Below are 20,194 nucleotides of genomic sequence, written 5' to 3' on the forward strand. Positions count from 1 at the left end.
CACACAGTGGTAGCTTTTTCAATTGGACCGGCGCGATCAAAACCATGAATTAGCCGGCGAAGCAGGTCTGGCGTTGCCACTGCCAGCTGATCAGAGCAGAGCCGACTGTGGGCGGGGCTTTACCCTTCTCGGCGCGTCTTCACCAGCTCAGTTCACAATGCTAAAGATGTGTGGCTAACTTATGCTAAAATCTATTGACAGAGCCGACCTGTTCTGACTAGCAGCATTCAGTCATTAGCCAGTACAGGCTCAGACTAACCAGACTTATTCAGCTGACATCTCCCACTGTGGGAAACAAAGTCTTTACCTGTTCAACAGAAACTCAGCTGTCTCTGCGTCAGTCTTCAGTCCCAAATCCCTCTGCAGCTTTTTCCACCGGTCGTACATTTCTCCAATATTCAGTCTCTGTAGGCACCTGTATCGCTCATAATTCTTCCTTTCTTCAGCCTTTTCCTTGAAACTTTTTCGTTTTCTTCCCTTCCCTGTGGAGGGTAACAGAAACAGCTTCCTGGTTTTGCTCTTCTCTGGCTCCATGGCGCTTCGGTAGCTGAGCAGCTAGCTGACGTGAGAGGGGTAGTGGGGAAGGACGAGGTGGGAAAATGGGCATGACGGTGCGAAGCGAGGGAGACGGATTGGTCAACTAGTATGCAGCTTTGCAGCGGATATACTGAATGGATTTTTTTCGTTCTTGTTGGTCTTTATATTGTGTAGATTAAACCATAGGACCATAACAGCCCTATAACCGGTGTTATTAAGATGTACAAAGCTTCCAAATCATACACCATAGCTCTAAACGGTTCCTAATGCTCATCAGACTCGGCTGATGGAGCCCTCTGAGTTTCTTGGTGACTCACTGAAAATGTTATGAGACGAGCAGAATGAGACAGAATCTCTCCTCTCAGAAACGGTAAATCCTGCCCTCGCCCTCCTCTGAGACACAAGTAACAAGCTCTGAAGAGCTCACTCTTCTTCTGCTGACAGACTGCTAAAGGGAAACGTGATACACCCTCTCTCTTCTTCACTCCTCTGCTCTAATTTCTTGTTCAAAAATTAAAATGCATCCCACACATTTGTTACAGCTCCAGGATCAACTCTGTTTAGTCAAAGCAGAAACTCCTCAGGGAGCTTTTAGCCTCTTTAATGCAACAGGAAACCGTCCTCAGCTGAAGATGATGAGGCTTTGAGCGTGATAGTCAAGATGTCTTTGTTCCTGTACTGAAAGGGACTTCTGAAGACGCTGAAGCAGGCTTTGTTTTCAGCTAAGAGACTTTCATCAAGGTGTGACTGAAGTCTAACTGTGTGTTTGATTCCCCTGACAGAGAGGAACTCAGCTTGGCGTCACACAGCGGCGTGCTCTCTAGATTGAAGGGCAGCTGCTGAGGCCGTTTGGCGCTGACCGGCCTCACTGCGGCGATGCCTCTGGTTTCGTTTTGTTTGTTTGTCTCAGATGACGACCCAGTGAGCCGATGTCCTCTGAACAACACTCAGAGCACAGTGGGTTTCTGATCTCTTCTCTGGGTCTCTCATCAGGGTCTGGGGTACGGTCTGACTCTTCCTTCAGTCATGTATCTACTATGAAACATTTTTTCTGCCAAGTGCCCCCAAACAAGCAGAAAGCAACGACACAGCACCGTACTATTAGTGTCTGATTTATGAAATGTTCTTTGTTAATGATACATTTTTTCTTTATATTAACAAAAGTATCACCCTAACAGATAAATAAACAACATAAAATAAAAGATTTGCTAAAAATAATCTAAATGTTGCTGAAGATATGTTGGCTTCATGCTGGTGTTGGCTAATGTCCCCCTGCAGAGAAATCTCAGCGCCTGTCTGTTTTTGCAGCTGCATTGCTGCTACGCTTCAACCACGCTGCTGTTGTTTATGTCGTTATCCTAAAGACTCTTATAAAGGAATTAAAAAACCTACTGGGTATGACAACTTCAACTTTAATTTGATTCAAATGTTGATTTAATAATGTTTAATGAATTTTGCTTGGATTCTGTTTTTGGAAATTACATTTTTGAGTCTTGTTTACCCCCTGAAGGCCCTCACATACCCTCATATGGTCTAACCCATGCACAGATTTGGATGAAAAAATCATTATTTGAAAGATTAATTTCTCTTTTAGGCTGTTCATTGAGAGTAAATTGTTTCTTAATTTTCTTGTTTGTGTTAATTTCTCTTGGAGTAAAACTTTACCATCAGCTGCTTAAAGAGACTGTGAGATTTGAAGTGGACTGCAGTGACACCCTCAGACTTTTAGAGTTTTAGCCTCTAGCTTGAATGTTACCCTTTGGCAAATGTTTCAGTCTTGAGTTTGTGTTTAAGCGCTAGCTCTTGTTTTAGCTTTTGGCTTGTGTTTGAGGCTTTGGCCTGTGCTTAAGCCTTTGCTTTACCATTTATCCAGTGTTCAAACCTTTAGCCTATTTTTAGCATTAAGATCATAAGCTCTTGATTAGTTTTAAAGTCATGTTAAAGCCTTTAGTGTTTTAAGCTTTAAGCTCATTTTTTAAGCTCAAGGCCTGTGTTTTAGCCTTTAGCTTGTGTTTGAGCCTTTAGCCTGTGTTTTAGCCTTTAACTTAGTTAAAACGTTTAGTCATGTGTTAAAGTTTTAAGTCATTGTTTTAGCCTTTAGCTTGTGCTAAAGCCATTATCTGATGATAGGTCCTTGTGTTTAAGCCTTTAGATTGTGTTTAAGCCTGTAGCCTGTGTTTTAGCCTTTAGCTTGTTTTTAGCCTCTAGCTTGTGTTTAGCCTTAAGCCTGTGTTGAAGCGCTTTAGCTTGTGTGTAGGTGTCTAGCCTGTGTTTAAGTCTTGTGTTTTAGCCTTTAGCTTGTGTTTTAGTGTTTAGCCTGTGTTTTAGCCTTGAGCTTGTGTTTAAACCTTTAGCTTGTGTTTAAGCCTTTAGCTCTTGTTTTAGCCTTAAGCTCTTGTTTTAGCCTTAAGCTTGTGTTTCAGCCTTAAGCTTGTGTTTCAGCCTTTAGCCTGTGTTTAAGCCTTTAGCTTGTGTTTTAGCCTTTAGCTCTTGTTTTAGCCTTTAGCTCTTGTTTTATCCTTTAGCTCTTGTTTTAGCCTTAAGCTTGTGTTTCAGCCTTTAGCCTGTGTTTTAGCGTTTAGCTTGAGTTTAAGCCTGTAGCTCTTGTTTTAGCCTTTAGCTCTTGTTTTAGCCTTAAGCTTGTGTTTCAGCCTTAAGCTTGTGTTTCAGCCTTTAGCCTGTGTTTAAGCCTTTAGCTTGTGTTTTAGCCTTTAGCTCTTGTTTTAGCCTTTAGCTCTTGTTTTAGCCTTAAGCTTGTGTTTCAGCCTTTAGCCTGTGTTTAAGCTTTTAGCTTGTGTTTAAGTGTCTAGCCTGTTTAAGCCTTATGTTTGAGCCTTTAGCTTGTGTTTGAGCTTTTAGCCTGTGTTTTAGGCTTGAGCTTGTGTTCAAACCTTTAGCTTGTGTTTAAGTTTTTAGCCCTTGTTTTAGCCTTAAGCTTGTGTTTAAGCCTTTAGCCTGTGTTTTAGCCTTAAGCTTGTGTTTTAGACTTTCACTTTTTTAAACATTTAGCCCTTGTACAAACCTTAGCCTATGTTATAGCCTTGTGTTATAGCCTTTTGCTTGTATTTCAGCCTGTAGCTTGTGTTTCAGCCTTTAGCTTGTGATTTAGACTTTGGCCTGTGTTGAAGCCTTTAGTCTGTGTTTAAGCATTAAGCTAATGTTTAAGCCTTGTGTGTTAGCCTAAGGCCTGTGTTTTAGCCTTTAGCTTGTGTTCAAAACTTAAGCTTGTGTCTTAGCTTTTAGCCTCTTTTTTAGCCTTTAGCCTGTGTTCAAGCCTTTAGCCTGTGTGTTAGCCTTTAGCTCGTGCTCTATCTCTCTCCTGTTTCTCTTTCTTCTGCTCTTCGTTCCTTTTTCTGTCTGACAGTTAGGCTCCAGTGTCCACCATCACTACAAAATCAATCACAGAAATAGTTTCAGCAGAGAAAAAACACAGATCTCTCTGATAAACTTCATCAGATGGTGTGGTGTTGTCATAGAGACTTAGATGTGCTGTAAGTCTACCTTGTCCTGCTCGACCTGATCAGGAAACTGAGAAGTATCATTCAGGAATAACCTGTAATGTTGGAGCTGATAATCTGATTTTGAAGTGTGGATTAGGATCAGGCAGGTATCTAGACGAGAGACTTTTTCAGGATCACTCAGAAACCCCTCACAGGTATTTTTAACCATTCAGACAGAAATCTCCAGCAGAGGGTTTCTGATTGGTTGGTGTTTGTTGATGATGCTCTTATAAAGCTCTTCATCAATCAGTGAGGTCACAGATTGAGTCATTCTGCTGGCTTTTAAAGAAGTGTCTCATCCTGGGGCTGCTCAGCACACAGTGGCCTCACAGTTTGAGCGTTGTTAAGTATGATTGTTGGCGTCTGCTGGGTCGAGGTCAGAGACACCTCGGTGCTCTGAGCCGGAGATAAGCTGCTCTCTCAGAGCGGCTCCCTCTGCTTTCTCCTGAATAAAAGCAGCAGTCTGAAGGTTTTTCTTTCTGTTCTGGCTGGTTTTGTATTTTCCACACGTCAGCACTTTGCGCTGCATCACGACCTTCCTCTCCGCTCTCCGCTCCTGTAGGAAGTCCTCACGCTGAGCCGTCATTGGATGAATGTAAAACAGTCCACTCCATCATCTTGATTACACTCTCAGCATCCACATCCTGTTTAATTTCATGCCTCAGCTGAGTGAACTGTGGCTGCTGCTGGGAGGAGGGGTCACATATGACCAGACACTCACACACACACACACTCACACACACACACTGCTGAATAAGCTGGATTTAAATTCAGTTCTGTGTAAAGATCAAACTGCTGAGAGCTGCTGCAGAGAAACCATCAGAGTCCACATTCAGAGGCCGGCTTAATGAGATCACTTTCTCCGAGATATTTTATGACGCTCAGAGAGAAATCCAATAAATCACCTGAGAGTCCGTGTAAAAACTCTTCACCTGAGGAATAAATCTCCTCAGCGTGTGTGAATCTGTAAAACATCAGCATGTCATAAGCTTTTACGACATTGCTGATTGGCTGCAGGAAGCAAAACATCCATGACTCTACGCCTGGGGATATAAAAACTGAACCATGGATAGAAAATGTAATTTTGAAAAAATAACAACGTTATGATGATGTTCCCAACCAAGATAGCTTCCACTGCGTTTACGACTTGATAGGCCTGTCACGATAATCAATAAATCAATTAACTGAACGATAAATAAAAACGTCCTCGGTAAGTTTGCCAGCCTCATAAACTGACACGTGCATGCATGTTTGTTTTCTTCCTCTCTTTCCACCAAAGAGGCTGAATGAGAAGATGGCTCACTACGTCTATCTTTCCTAACATCGGGGTGCATAGGTTCTATAGCGGATTTAGCGGATTTATAGCAGAGTGAGCATCTGTCAAAAATGCGATCTTTGGGGTGAAGACGGGGCTGCTCCCGCGTACATGGAGAGAGCTGAAGCGAGCGTCCTGAGGGGTAAGGAGGAAACACACGCTAATATGAGTGATGGCACGAAAGATACGGTTCTTAAGCCGCCTGCCACAGTCCCAGTGTGGGAATATTTTGTTTTTTATCAGAATGAACAAAGTGTGAGCTCATGAACACCAACGAGCTGAGATGTCGCATTTGTTTGAAAATAGTGGCGACGAAGAAGAAGAAGAAGGGGAGGTGCAGCGGAGCCTTGTTCTTTGACAATCCGCTCTTACTGAGGCTTTTGGTCGGCAAAGTAAATAGAAATAAAAGCACCAAATGGTGGCGCTCAAAGACAGATACATTGCCAAAGAAATGCAGCCCTTCAATACGGTTGAAAGCCAGAAATGTTAAAAATGTTTGACAGACAGTACGGATTGACTGGGAAAAAGGACATGTTACAAGCAATTCAGGAACTGTAAAAACTCCCTTTTATTTAGGCTATAGTTTTTATTGTTGTTTTTTTGGAGTTTCGTTTTTTCTTTAGAGACAGGGTCTATGTTTTATTGTTTTTGATTAGTATTAATTATTTTCATTGACATGTATTTTTTTCTAAAAGAGAGTCCATTTCATTTCCATTGTATTTTTTTCTCTTTCTTGTTTGTTAAATTTATTATATTTTTTGTTTAATTTATTTTATTTAAAAGATCCTGACCTTTTAATTACAGTTAAATACTCTTAAGAAATTAAAGTTTCTTGCTTTTGATATGGTGTACTCACTTTAGTATCCCATTCATCATAATTACATCAATAAAAAATGAAAAAAAAATGAATATAATATTGACAATAATATCGATTATCGGCAATAATATTTTGGAAATTGATCGTCTAGCAAAATTTGTTATCGTGACAGGCCTACGACTTGATATAAAAAAAAATCTTTGTGGAGGGGAAAAACTATGGTTTGGACAGTTTTGCATCTCGTCTTTAAATGCCATGATCAAAACAGCAAATAATCCTTACCCCCTAACCCCAAACCCCTATCCCAACCCCCTAACCACCTATACCAACTCCCTAATCCTGACAGCCTAACCCTATCCACCGACTCCTGACCCTAAACCTTAAACCGCTAATCCTAACCACATAATCCTAACCCCTTACCCTGACACCTAACCTTACCCATAACCATAAACCCCTAATCCCAACCCCCTATACCCAAGCTCTTTATCCTAACCACCTAACCCTAAACCCCAAATCCCTAATCCTTACCACATAATCCTTACCCTTTACACTGACCCCTTACCATAAACCCCTAACCACCTAATCCAACTCCCTATTCCTGACAACCTGACCCTAACCACCTATACCCAACTGTTTTATCCTATCACTTCCTCACCCTAAACCCCAAAGCCCTAATCCTAACCCCTCATCCTCACCCTAACTTTAAAATTTGTTTTTTTTTTTGAGGTAACAGAAAAGTTGACAGCCCACTGACCTCGTCCACGTTTTCAAAAGCGTTGATGACATCATAAGGCAGGCAGGACAGCAGGTCAATGACGAACCAGGTCTTGACGTAGTTCATGCGGATGAGCTTGGGGTCAGAGATGACCTCCCCGGCTGGGCCCACGAAGGTGGTGTGGAAGTTTAGGACGATGTCGACGAGGAAGATGACGTCCACGATGCTGTCCACCACCAGCCAGGTGACGTTGTTCTGCTTGGTCTTAAAGGAGACGTTGTAGGGCACCATGATGGCGGTGTAGAAGGTGAGGATGAGGATGACCCAGTCCCAGGTGGTCTTAAAGAGGCAGTAGTGCAGGATGATGTGTGGCGGTGTCTTTGGCGTTTCCTGTTTGTACTGAGGGAGGATGTCAGAGCCCAGCTGCAGGACCTGAGACAGAAAACAACAAAACACAGATCCCAGATCAGTTTGGAGTCCAGCCTGCTCACCAAAGAATCTGGATCTGTTTGAGGTTTCATGACGACAAGAAGAGACAGATTTTTTTTTAACCTCACTTTTTATTCAGTTATTACATCAGAAAGTCCTGGCCAATCAGGGGCATCCCATGTACAATGCGTAAGTCCTAATACGGCTCTGATCCTGGTATTGGGTATCGTTGGGAAAGAATCAGTCGAAACTTGACACGAAGGCTAAATTATGTTTTAGTCTTTAAGGTATAAAATTTTACAATCAAATCATTCAGTCATTTATGTAAATTCTGAAGCATTTTTTGACGAAACTGCTTTTAAACATTTAAACACCTCAAGTTCAAATAAGTATTAACTTCAGTAATTCCATATGTTCTCATTTTTGTCTTTTACTCAAAACATCACCAGTCTTATCCCGCGGTAGAGCATGCAGGTTATTATTTAACACTGGTATCGAATCAGGATTGGTATCGGTCAATACCCAAAGCCCAGGTCTCGGTATCAGGACCAAAAAAGCTGGATCGGTGGATCCCTAGTGCTTGTCAGGACATGTTGCGGCCACCACATGTGCAAAAAGACCTGCCCAGGTAAAAGTCATGTGAGTAATGAAGTAATTTTAAACATAGCACATATTGCACTACTGCGTTTGACCACTAGGCCTGGATTTGTCTTTGATATATTTATTTAGTCATTTAAAAATGTGGATGATTGAAGCATGTTCAAAGATGTTTACTGGAGACAATATCACCTGTGTCCAATAGGTGGCGCAATTTGGTCCAGATTCAACTTTGCATATGAGCGTTATTCAGGTTTAAGGTTTTGCAGAAAAAAAAAACGCCAACCTCGGCTGCGTTTGTGGCCACGCCCATTTAGTTCTGAAACATCCTTTAATAACTCAACATCTTCAATGTGACGAGTTTACACATCTCACGTTTTAGGATGATCCAAAAAATTAAAGTTGGTTTAAACACGTACCCTATAAATCGTCAAAATCCGACATTTAACTCAAATGTTCGATCTTCCTGTTCGGAAATCGTCATGTTGATTAAAGACTTTTTTGTAGGTCTTGGAATGATAGTTATGACAAAATAATAGTTACAATGATAAAACAAAATTAAAATCAGGCCTGTAGCTCAATGGGGAGGTTGCTCTGGTCACCTAGGGGGCGCTCTCATGAGAGGGCCTTGGTCGGTAACTGCTCAGTCAGGCTTGGGCTCTGACGATAACTTATTCATAGAAAGAGCCCAAACATGACCAGCGAGCTTGACTAACACCAGCATGATTCATTTGTGCCAACAGTTATTATCTCTCTGCCGTTAATTGGAGGATTAGTCAGAAAAAATTAGAGCTGAAGAGCTCATCAGCAAACGATGCCTTTCAGCAGGACAACAGATAATCAGCACTTCACAATCTCCACTTCTGTCAGACTCTCTGCTCCTCCTGAACTAAGAGCCTTCAGGATGTTTACTTGCTGGGTTTTAAAGGACTGGAGGGAGCAAACCTCTGAACCACAATGGAAGCAGATTGTCATATCACACCCAGCAATATAACCTCACACTAACAAACAGAGGATAAGAGAGAAAAGAGGGAGAAACTGAGCAATTAAAGGCAGAGAGATTCATTAAAGTTTCATCATGAGGGTGGAAAAAGCAGCTCGATGTGCTCTGAGTCAGAGTTCTGGTTTTTAACCAGGCGTTGTGTTTACAGCCTCTCAGGTTTCAGAGATTATCACCTCAGCAGGTGAGCTAAAATAGTCCGACAGCAAACAAAACGTGCAGCTGTTCTCCAGCTGTGCGAGGGGAAAATGAATCTGCAGATGAATCTGTCAGCACGTTCAAATAACCGTGTAATTTTTTTCATAAAGCACACGAACGCGAGAGATTTACTCTCTCTGATGATGATTCATGAATCACTGTGTATCACAGAACTTCCTCCCTGGATACAGCCAACAGGAGCAGCTTGTTCAGATAAAAACTTTGTCAAACGTAAGGCCTCAGAAATGTTTGCCAGACTGCACCAGACTGACTGACCTCCTGTTTTTAACAATACTAATGTCACAGTAAGACTATGTGCAGATGTGTTGTTTTCAGTCATCCAGAAATGGAACTCCAGTTTTTGGGACCTCCCAAAATTTGTGATATTTCTTGAAATCAGCTGTATAAAAGCTGGTCTGTAACTAAATGAGGAGACAAAAGGATATGTGATGGCGTGTTCAGGGTTGCATCAGAGCAAAACCTTTGATCCATCCATCCATCCACCGCTTATCTGGTGGAGAAATGGGCGCAGCTGTCAAGTCTCACGTTTTGGCAGGGAAACCACCATATTAAACCCCCTTTCCCGCCATCCACCTGTATAAAGATTTTCCAATAGATCCCTCATTTTATGATATAATAATAATAAAAAAAACATCCTCTGTCGCTCCAAACTGAACTCGGTAACTAACCCCACAAGAACAGCTGCCTTCAGTAGCCTGGGTGGCAGTTGTGGCAAGGTTAGTGTCAACGGCAGGAACAAACCATAGCTGTCAAGTCTCCCATTTGGAAACTACCTTATTCTACCACTTTATGCCTTGGTGGGACGACTCCCAGCAAGCGCCAAGGTATGGGTCCTGGTTGCGGGACAGCAATGCCACCAGCAAAAACCCAAGGCCCTTGTCCCAGCCTCTTCCACTAGCTATGCCACTAACAAAAACCAGGGGCCCTTGTCCCCAGCCACTTCCAACAGCACTGCCACCAACAAAAACCAAGGGCCCTCGTCCCCAGCCTCTTCCACCAGCAAAAACAAAGGGCCCTTGTCCCCAACCTCTTACACCAGCAATGCCACCAGCAAAGACCCCAGGGCCCTTGTCCCAGCCTCTTCCAACAGCAATGTCACCAGCAAAAACCAGGGTCCCTTGTCCCCAGCCACTTTCAACAGCAATGTCACCAGCAAAAACCAGGGGCCCTTGTCCCCTGCCACTTCCAACAGCAATGCCACCAACAAAAACTAAGGGCCCTTGTCCCCAGCCACTTCCAACAGCAATGCCACCAGCAAAAACCCGGGGCCCTTGTCCTAGCCTCTTCCCCCAGCAATGCCACCAACAAAAACCAGGGGCCCTTGTCCCCAGCCACTTCCACCAGCAAAAACCAGGGGCCCTTGTTCCCAGCCACTTTCAACAGCAATGCCACCAACAAAAACCAGGGGCCCTTGTCCCCAGCCACTTCCCCCAGCAATGCCACCAACAAAAACCAGGGGCCCTTGTCCCCAGCCACTTCCACCAGCAAAAACCAGGGGCCCTTGTTCCCTGCCACTTCCAACAGCTCCCAAAAGCTCCTTTTGGGAGCTTACTAAGCATTCCAGCTTTGATAGCCCCAGCCCAGAGATATAACCTCTCCAATGCGTCCTGGGTCTACCCTGGGGTCTCATCCCAGCTGGACATGCCCGAAACACCTCCCCAGGAGGCGTGTGAGAGGCATCCTCACCAGATGCCTGAATCATCTCATCTGGCTCCTCTCTATTTGGAGGAGCAGAGGCTCTACTCCGAGCCTCTCCAGGACACCCCATCTCCTAACCCTATCTCCAAGGTTATCCCCGTTTCCACCTAGCAGTCTGGTTTAGATCAGTATGATTTGGTACAGGTTGGCTGGACGCACTGTAAGTGACAATTCTTTCGACCAATCTAGGCCTGCAGTGTTGTAGCTCCAACTTCCGAGATCAGATCGGTTTAGTCTGACACCCCTATTGAAGGGTGCCAAAAAGTGGGACGGCTCGTCTCAGTTATTTGGGGGATCTGTCCCGGGATTAGTCAGTGGAAATGCTGTAAAATGCGTGCTGTGTCAAGACGAACCAAACTGAACTGCTTAGTGGAAATGGCTGTTGAGCCCAGGCACCCTGCGGGGAAAACTCAGCCGCTTGTATTCGCCATCTTGTCCTTTCGATCACTACCCACAGCTTGTGGCCATAGGCGAGGGTTGGAACGTAGATTGGCTGATGAATTTAGAGCCTTGCCTTGGATCGGTCATCTTTCCACCAAATTAGGGACATGCTCTTCAGCATTTTTGCCTGATACTGATTCAGTTTTAGTTTTTCAAATTTGCCAGTACAGAGTCCTGATCCCATACCTGGGTTTACAGAGGTAGCCGCGTCTTAGACCTTGCTTAAGGGGTAAGAAAATGAAGCTTGCACTTTTTGAATATTAAAAAATATCAAATTTATGTCTAGAGCTTATTAATTCCACTTAACTTAACTTAACCCAGCGAGTTTTGACGTCAAAGTCATGTGTGTTTAATTGCCCACATAATCTCTGTTTTTTCCCTGATGTTGTTGTTTCCACATATCAGTTCCTCCTAAGTGCTTGATTTCTATGTGTTTAAGAGTTTTTGGACTTAAGTTTAGTTAAAATAAAAACCTGTTGTTTATAAAACCTGTTCTGTTTCTGCAATGACACTGGCAGCAAATTGTGCTCAGTGACGACTAACGTGAAGGACTGGATGTCACGGGAAGATCGGCTAAAATGTCTTTCATCAATCAATCAGAAATTAGCCCCGATCTGATACTTGAGATCAAGACTTCCCATCCCCAAACACTAGAAAAGTATCAAGTGTGTACACGATGTGGTCTTGGATCATTAAAGTGGCTCAGTAATGCTTTGGTTTCAGTAAAACCATCGTTTATCATCTTCTCTCAACTTCAACAAAGAAGTGACCTAATCAGTCCAGTCATAGACGTCTCTTCGCACAAACTCCACCGTTCTTCCTGAGGCTACTGCTCGGACTGTAAACAGCGATCACCGCACTTAAAGAAAGTCTTAGTCCAGAGAAAACCCCAGAGTACCTGACAGACTGGACCCTGGTCAGGAGATGGTTTTCTAGTAGATGAAGCAGCACCAACCAGGAAAGCAGAAAATGTAATCCATCATCCAGCAGAAACGTAATTTACTAGGAGTCTGGACGACAGATATTAGTTTCTGACTTTTTCTTTTCCACACGAGTCGGGTACTGATGTGAACTCTGCCTACAACAAATTTAAACACTGCTGCTAAATGATTAAACCATACATTTCTGAACAGAAAGAGGTTTCAGAGTCTGTTTGTGCTGGGATGTGTCGTTGAAACAGAGCAGATCTCGTCTCTAAAAGCCTGATGGCTCTGAAAGCAGAGAGCCCGTAAACATCCATCTGAACACTCAGGAGGAGACAGGAAGTCAGAGCTCTCAGCTGCTGATGACTGTTTCAGACGGACGTGTGTTCACAGTGTTTCAGCTCAATCTGTACTGAGTGATGTCTGACAGTATAAACACCATTAACGCTCGGAGAGAGGCTCATTTATTAATCATCAGGTTCAGGTGGAGGCCAGAGAGCGGGACAGGCTTTAGGAGGGAGAAGGGAATTCAGGTGGGGACACCTGGGGGACTTCCTGACTGCTGGTTTCTGCATCTTTCAGTGTGTTTATGGTCTTTGAATCAGGGTAACATGTATTTGTTTTAAGAGTGTGTATTCTGCTTACATAGATATATAAAGTATCAAAGCTGGGTGTTCAGACTGAGCGTGTGCAGATTTTCAAACCTCTACATGTTCGTTTTTTTGTTTATTTTTTTATTTTATTCTTTTATAAAAAAAAAAAATCGATACATAGAAAAAATAAAAGATTCCCAAAACTGAAAAGCAGCAGAAAGAAGAAAAACTCTTGTTGTATCTGCCCCTTTTTTCACAGGATACAAATCAAACAATCACATAACAATAATATAAGAAAATAACAAAACAAAACAGCTGCAGGCAAGCATGCCTTTTAACATTTCACTCTTTGTCTTTTTTGAAATCTATCCTGAAGGTCGATTAGTAAAAGTTTTTGTGAGCCTTGTACATAATCTGTAACGTTCCAAAATCTACTAATTCACCAATTTTAAACAGTTTCAATTTAAGAAACAACAGGTTTGAAGGATCTGTATGCTTAGTTCTTGTAATAATTCTTCTTGCTCTTTTTGTAAAATGAAGATTGACTGGATGGAGGTTTTGCATGCACTTCCCCACACTTCAACACAGTGAGTCAGATACAGATCAATCAATGAGTTGTATAACAGATTCAGAGCTTTGTTGTCTAAGTTATTCTTTGCTTTATGTAACACAGCAACTGTTTTTGCTATTTTCATTTTTATTGCATCGATGTGGGATTTCCAAGTCAGACTGTCAGTGATAAAAACTCCTAAAAACCTTATTTAATTTACTCTACTAACTTCAGCACCTTCTATATTTATATTTAAACATCCTTTACTTTATTTCAAAATATCATGAGTTTTGTCTTTTCTATGTTAAGTGTTCTCCACTGTAAAAGAGGGTTGTGTCGTCAGCAAAAAGTATACGTTTCAACACTTTAGAGACATTAACAATATCATTCACATACACGATAAACAATTTTGGGCCAAGAACTGACCCCTGGAGCACCCCACATGTTAGACTGCAGATTTCAGATTTGATATTTAGTGCTTGGACAAACTGACTTCTGTTTTTTGAATGGCTTGTCACCCACTGATGTGCCACCCCTCTAATACTGTATTTATTAAGTTTTTTAAGAAGAATAGTATGGTCTAAAAAGTGCTTACTAAAAAGTGTTTTTATCTATTGCAGTGGATATTTCATCACACTTATTAGCACTTTTTAGCAATAGGTGAGATTTTAGTAGGAAAATCTTTAGGATTGTTGTGATTTCTAAAGGATTGCTGCTGCTCACTACGGAAGCGTATTGCATTCCCTTGAAAAAAAAAACAACTCAGGTTTTTCAGAGTAATTTATTCTTCGGTTTGTTTTTTGTGGTAATTAGTTTTGTTTTTCTGATTAATATTTTTTATTGTTTTTTTTTTGTTATAATTATTTCTGTTTTTATGAGTACTTTTTTGTGGTAATTCATTTTCTTTTTCTGATTAATATTTTTTTATTGGTTTGTTTTTTGTTATAATTATTTCTGTTTTTATGAGTATTTTTTTTTCTGTTTTCAGATTACTTTTTTCCTGAAGTATCAAGATACTTAAAATTCCTGTGAGAACCTCAACCTGCTGTTTTTCTTGGTAATTTTTTCCTCCTGTTTTTAGGAGTAATTTTTTTTACTGAAGTATCGAGCTACTTCGAAATCCCGTGAGAACCTCCAACCTGCAGACGACTCCCGTGGATGTGTGGTGGCTCCTGTGTCCCGCACGGATCAGAGATCCTGTTCGTCAAGGTAAAACTTGATCAGACAAAATAAGTTGTCCATGTTTGCTTCTATGAAATTGAGCATTTGATTAAGGAATGAATGCATCTATTGTTTTGTGCTCTAAACTAAAAAAATAAAAAATATAATGTCGATACTTCAGGAAGAAATTACTCTGAAAAAAACAGGAAAAAAGTAATCTGAAAACAGAAAAAAATTACTCATTAAAACAGAGAGAATTACAACAAAAAACAAACCAATAAAAAAATCTAATCAGAAAAACCTAATTAATTACCACAAAAAAAAAACGAAGAATAAATTACTCTGAAAAACCTGAGTTGTTTTTTTTTTCCTTCAAGTGAATGCAATACGCTTCCGTAGCTAACAGTGCTGCTGATAATGATGTTTTCCAGACATATGGAAAACATACGTTGTAGAAATCCCCGAATCTGTCTGTGAACTGATCAAAACACTCCGTACTAATAAATAACACCAGATCCTCGCAGGATTGTGACACTTCTAACTGGTCCCTCTCATATTGGAGGGTGGGGCCTCAAACACTAAGGTTTGCCCATAGCCCGGCCCCCTGACAGGCCTCTACAGAGGGCCAGCCAATCAGAGTGAAGGGGGTTTGTGCAGCAGGAAGCCTTAAAGAGACAGCAGCTAAAACAAACTGTCTCAGACAGGGGCTGAAATAAGTGTTTTTCTGAAACACCAAGGAAATCATGTAAAGATACTACGGGAGCACCAGAGGGACAGAATACAGACCAAAAAAAGATCAAGTAAATAAGATAAAAAAAAACACAAGCAATAAATAAATAAAAGAATCGAATAGTAAGGTACAGACCTGATCTATAAGAGATAATGCATTGCTGCTTCAGTTTCACCCGTAGTTCAAGTTCTGAATGAGGAAACTTCAACAAAAAAACAGACGACTCGCCCTGCAGCTTTCGTTTTTAGGAATGACTGTTTGCTTCGCTCTGGCCCAGCAAAGACTTGGTGCTTGCTAAGCTGGACTTTCTTGGAGTTAAACATATTTGTTGACCAGAGATTGCTGCTTGGTTGGAACCATAGACTGTATACAGAGCGGACAGCGTGGCTCCGCCATGTATCATTGTACGGTTTTGAAGCCAAAATACCTCCGTCACAGGCGCAGCCATTGTAGCAGTTTGCAGCCAGAGTCTGTGCAGTAGAGACTGTGAGGGATTCTGGGAGAATCTGAGTGGAGCCGAGTGACAAAAACAAGAGTGTAATCACTTCCTGACTCTACCTCCCGACATTATCTTACAATCCCCCCAAAAAATACACGAGGACGGCAGCTATCAATCATTTTTAAACGTTACGTAAAACCTTGTTTTTAACCTCGTATGACTAATGAAAATGAAACTTTTCAGAAAAAAGAGGACTTGAATATAAGACAGCCAAATGATATCTTCAAATCACCACAACAATCAGACGTGAGAAACATTTTTACCAGGTGTATTAATTTTTTAAAGTTTGACCGCAGCCCATCTGGAATGACTGGGGAGATGGATTTTTTTAACCTATACTGCAGCCAGCCACCAGGGGGAGCAGTTTTTGTGGAGACCTCATTTCGAACTGAGCAAGCGGATGTCCATTTTTTTTACAGTATTAAGCGTAGTGATAGTTCAGGCAGGTCACGACGTCAAGCTCTAACAACATAGCTGTCATCATCAGTGCAGATCAGCTGATGGCTCGGCTGACTCCCGTGTCCACCTCCTATTGGAAAACTGCTTTTAGAGCGGGCTATTTAATCTGCTCCTGTCAAACCTACTTCCTGCTTCCTCTGCTGGCACTTCACAACCCACCTCCACCCCAGCTCCTTCTGTTATTTTATTCATGTTTGCTCTGCTCTGTCTGGGTTTTTTATTTTGCTGCTGCGCTCCCTGTTTATGCCGTTCATGATGGCTCATGATGGGCAGGAAGGTGTGCTCTTCCTGCCTCAGGCTTTCTACGCAAGCGTGTGGAAGAGCAGGGAGTCCCAGAACAGAACCATACCGCCAAATGAAAATTGTGCAAGTTAATAAAGTTTATTTTTGACAAAGTGGTCCTGACTGAACTATGGTTAGAACCAATGATGATCTCAAAATGAAACAATTAGTCTTTGTTTTTCAGTCTTTAGGTCTAAAAGAATCTAAAATGGGAAAACCTCGACACAACAACAACAAATTATCTGCTAAACAAGGTAAGGTAAAGGTAGTTCAGCCTTCAGAGACACTTTCAACCTTCACTCTGGGGATACATACCATTCATGATGTTTCCCTGTCTGAGGGAGAAAGGACAGATTTCACTCAGGGAAGTGTTTGAGATGGAATAAGAGTCCTCACCTCTGCCAGTCGAGAGTGTTTGTGGACGTTTTCCCCTTTCTGCACAGCCGGAGCCAGCTGCTGAAGAACTCCTCGACTGCTCGTCAACGCCCGGGTCAGACGGGCGAATTTCCCCCAACCTGGCAGCCAGACAGAGACACTGAGTCAAGAGTAGCTTTGATCATGGATGTAGACAATCCATATTACTCACAATACTCTAAATCTAACCAAGTGAGGCAGCAAAGAAGTAAACATGTTGATGATCTACCTCTGCCTTGATCTGTCTGTTAGTTAGTTTTACGGTGTGTTACGTAAATAGTGTATTTGACCAGAGTGATCATTGACGACATTAAAATCACACATTGTCACAAATAAGATGAAGAACTGAAGAAGAGGTAGACCAGCAACTCCTGGATTTAGGTTAAACTCCTCCTGCTCTGGAACCAAAAGCTCTCTCTCGATAGTCTCATATAGGATGAAGACGTGGGTCCAGGAGTTGGACTTTTCCCACCCACCTTTAGAAGAGTCGTCCTCGATTGGCTGCTTGAAGGCGGTGATGTCACTGAAGGTGCAGAGGAACAGGACGACTTTGTCCTGCTCGTTCCTGATCGGCGCGATCTTTACGAAAAACCAGACCGGCATCCCTGAAACACAGAGAGGAGGGAGTTTAGCTCACACCCATTCACGCGGTGCGGCGTCTCACTGGAATACAAACGGCTCCAAAGTGAAATAAAACGACAGAGTAAAAGTAGAAGCTGAGGACTTGTTGTTTTGCATCCTGATGTTTCTCACTCCTCTGAAAACAAAGAGAAACTTGCAGGAGAAGCAGAAAGAAACACTGCAGTGAATGAGAGAAACTGCTGATTCATAAAGAGTCTCTGGAAGGACGCCCACTGACGGCACGGTGTGTCCCAAATCAGGACACAAACTGGGTCTCCTGGTCTTCAGGTCCTTGGGTTTCTGGGTTTCCAGGTCAGATTGCATACGGTGAATGAGAGAAGCACACTGTACACTCTGAGATTAATCTCTATCTTAGAGGTAGATTGATGCGCCTGATGTGTAGTGTAAAAACCGAAGCACTTACTGTTCTTCTTGTACATCAGGATCTCAAAGGAGTTCATCTCGTAGTTCTCAAACGTCTGTCGAACTTTCTCCGCCAGCTCTTTGTCCGTCAGCTCTCCGTACATGAAGCTGGAATAGAATAGAATAGAATAGAATAGAATAGAATAGAATAGAAAATACTTTATTTATCCCCGAGGGGAAATTCAGGAGTCACCGCAGCATTTCAGAAAACAAAAGTAAGATAGAGTATAGAAAGTGCAAAAGGATCCATAAGAAATTAGATGACGACATCCCGTCCACCACTCGTCCACCACTCTCCAGCCCAGCCAGTCTGCACCTCCACAGGGTCCAGGACTGAGCCTCCCCAGCAGTCTGTTCAGTCTCTGTCTCCTGGATCCTGTCTCCTCACAGCAGGCGAAGCTCCCCGATGTGGGGCCGGCGTCCGATGTCAGCTCTGTCAGCCACGTCCGTGAACAGCACGATGCCGCTGGGTTAGCACAGCTAGCTCGTCCATCCCCCGGGGCTAGATCCCACGTTCCCAACAACGATGGATGGAAGGACAGGTCCACGTCGTCACCTCCCAGCTCACATCCGAGAACCAACACGTCGTCCTCACCTGCTCCTCCTCAGCTCGAGGGAACTCATCAAGCCCTACACTAGTTAGCATTGACATGCTACAGGCTGCTAACAGCTAATTTCGCATGTAAACAATGCAGCCATGGTTACATGTAGGATCTCCAGACAAACACAGGAGAAAAGTAGTAAAAAATACCGCCGAAGCCACAAAAAGTTTGGTGTCTGTGACCGACAATGAACCATACAAAGTGATGATCCACTCCAAATACAAAGATTACGAAAAAGAGACGAAAAAATTACAAGAAACGGACAAAGACGAGAGAGCTGCTGCAACAGGCAGCTACTTGGGTAGCGCCTAGCAACGGAAATAGGAGGAGGAACACGGTCAGAAACACTGATCGTTAAGCTCTACCGGTGCCTCTGTGTGTCTTTATGTGTGTGTTTATGTGTGTGTGATGTCATACCTGCAGGTGCTGCTCTTCTGCATCACCTCGGCTCGATGGTACCCGGACAGTTTGCAGAATCCATCGTTGCTGTAGACGATGGGCCAGTCCACGATCTGAGCGTTCCCCAGAACAAAGTTTGTATCTGGACACAGAAACAAAAGTTTTTCACTGAATAAATCACAACTTTAGACACAAACTACAGCTGCATACTCAGGCTGCTATCAATGAAAGAACTGCTCCGCAAAACGAGGGAAAAACGATAAAGTTGTTGACTTAACAAGTTCTAAAATCCCTCATCGAACTGATCCTTCCTTCTATCTCATGACACATTCACAGGTGATAAAACGTTGACTTTACTTTTAGCTGTTATGCCATAAAATCGTGAACACTTGTCCCTGACAGGCTCAGATTTTTCCTCTAAGTGTCTGACAGCAATACAGAAAGAGAGCTTTTGTTACAGCGGAGGAGGATTCTTAAAAACAGACTCCATCCGCAAACTGTAATTTTCACGTTCCACAACGTAAGTTTTTATGTTTTATTGTGTACAGCCTAACGTGCCCTTCTTGGTAGATGCCGATAGCCACGTCAGCTACACAATAGTGTGTCCGCATAGGAGCACAACACAGTGTACCCCGCTTATAAACCCAACGAAGAAGAAAAACGCAACACAGTCAAAAGAGAGTAACCATGGAAGACATCCAGCATTTTGTTGTCTTTGTGATTGGCATGTGGCTCTTGTTGGTAAATATTTCAATGGTAAAATCCTGGCAACACTGCTGCAAGTATTTAAACGTTATTTTTACAGCAAAGTAAATTTTTGTTTTGATGTTAAATAACTGGAAACACTGGGATATGAGACCCTGTACATTGAGATGTAACACTGAAGGAGCCATAGGCTGTCTGTGCTGCAAATGGCACAAACATAGACTGGATAAAACATGGACGTAGTCCAATCGGCAACCTCCGGTCTGGGAATATGAGACAAAGCGGAAGTGCTAAAATCTGCTGTTTCTGGAGTGTTTGCTTGAGGCTGACTCTGGAAGTAGTGGAAGTCACATTCACACCAAGCCAAAAAAAAACATTTTCAAAGCAGAAATTAACCAATTTACAGCCTGGTTCAAAAAATGTTTCCTGTCTGAGTCGCTAATTTAACTATCAGCACCCACTGTACGGGGGGTGAATTTTTTTCTAACACTGCTGTTCAGAGGATATTAAGATCGCAAGCTCCCCCAATAAGAGGCACAGATGAGGGTCACATGACTGACAGGTG

The 20,194-nt window shown here is 42.5% G+C and overlaps 1 protein-coding gene across 2 annotated transcripts in view; it reads right to left on the minus strand.

The window, feature by feature from the left end:
• Positions 1-20,194, minus strand: part of kcnh1b (potassium voltage-gated channel, subfamily H (eag-related), member 1b) — a 64,287-nt gene that overhangs the window by 37,653 nt on the left and 6,440 nt on the right. For both annotated transcript variants that reach the window (XM_074683967.1, XM_074683974.1), the window contains 5 exons: positions 18,943-19,066; positions 17,925-18,031; positions 17,356-17,484; positions 16,862-16,980; positions 6,924-7,316 (listed from right to left, as the gene is read on the minus strand). In XM_074683967.1, coding sequence (XP_074540068.1) covers positions 6,924-7,316; positions 16,862-16,980; positions 17,356-17,484; positions 17,925-18,031; positions 18,943-19,066 — 872 coding nt within the window. The remainder of the gene's footprint in view (positions 1-6,923; positions 7,317-16,861; positions 16,981-17,355; positions 17,485-17,924; positions 18,032-18,942; positions 19,067-20,194) is intronic.

The sequence above is a fragment of the Halichoeres trimaculatus genome, unplaced genomic scaffold (assembly GCF_033239565.1).
Source record: "Halichoeres trimaculatus isolate MK-OKI-2021-1 unplaced genomic scaffold, fHalTri1.1 fHalTri1_scaffold_2, whole genome shotgun sequence".
NCBI classification, from domain to species: domain Eukaryota; kingdom Metazoa; phylum Chordata; class Actinopteri; order Labriformes; family Labridae; genus Halichoeres; species Halichoeres trimaculatus.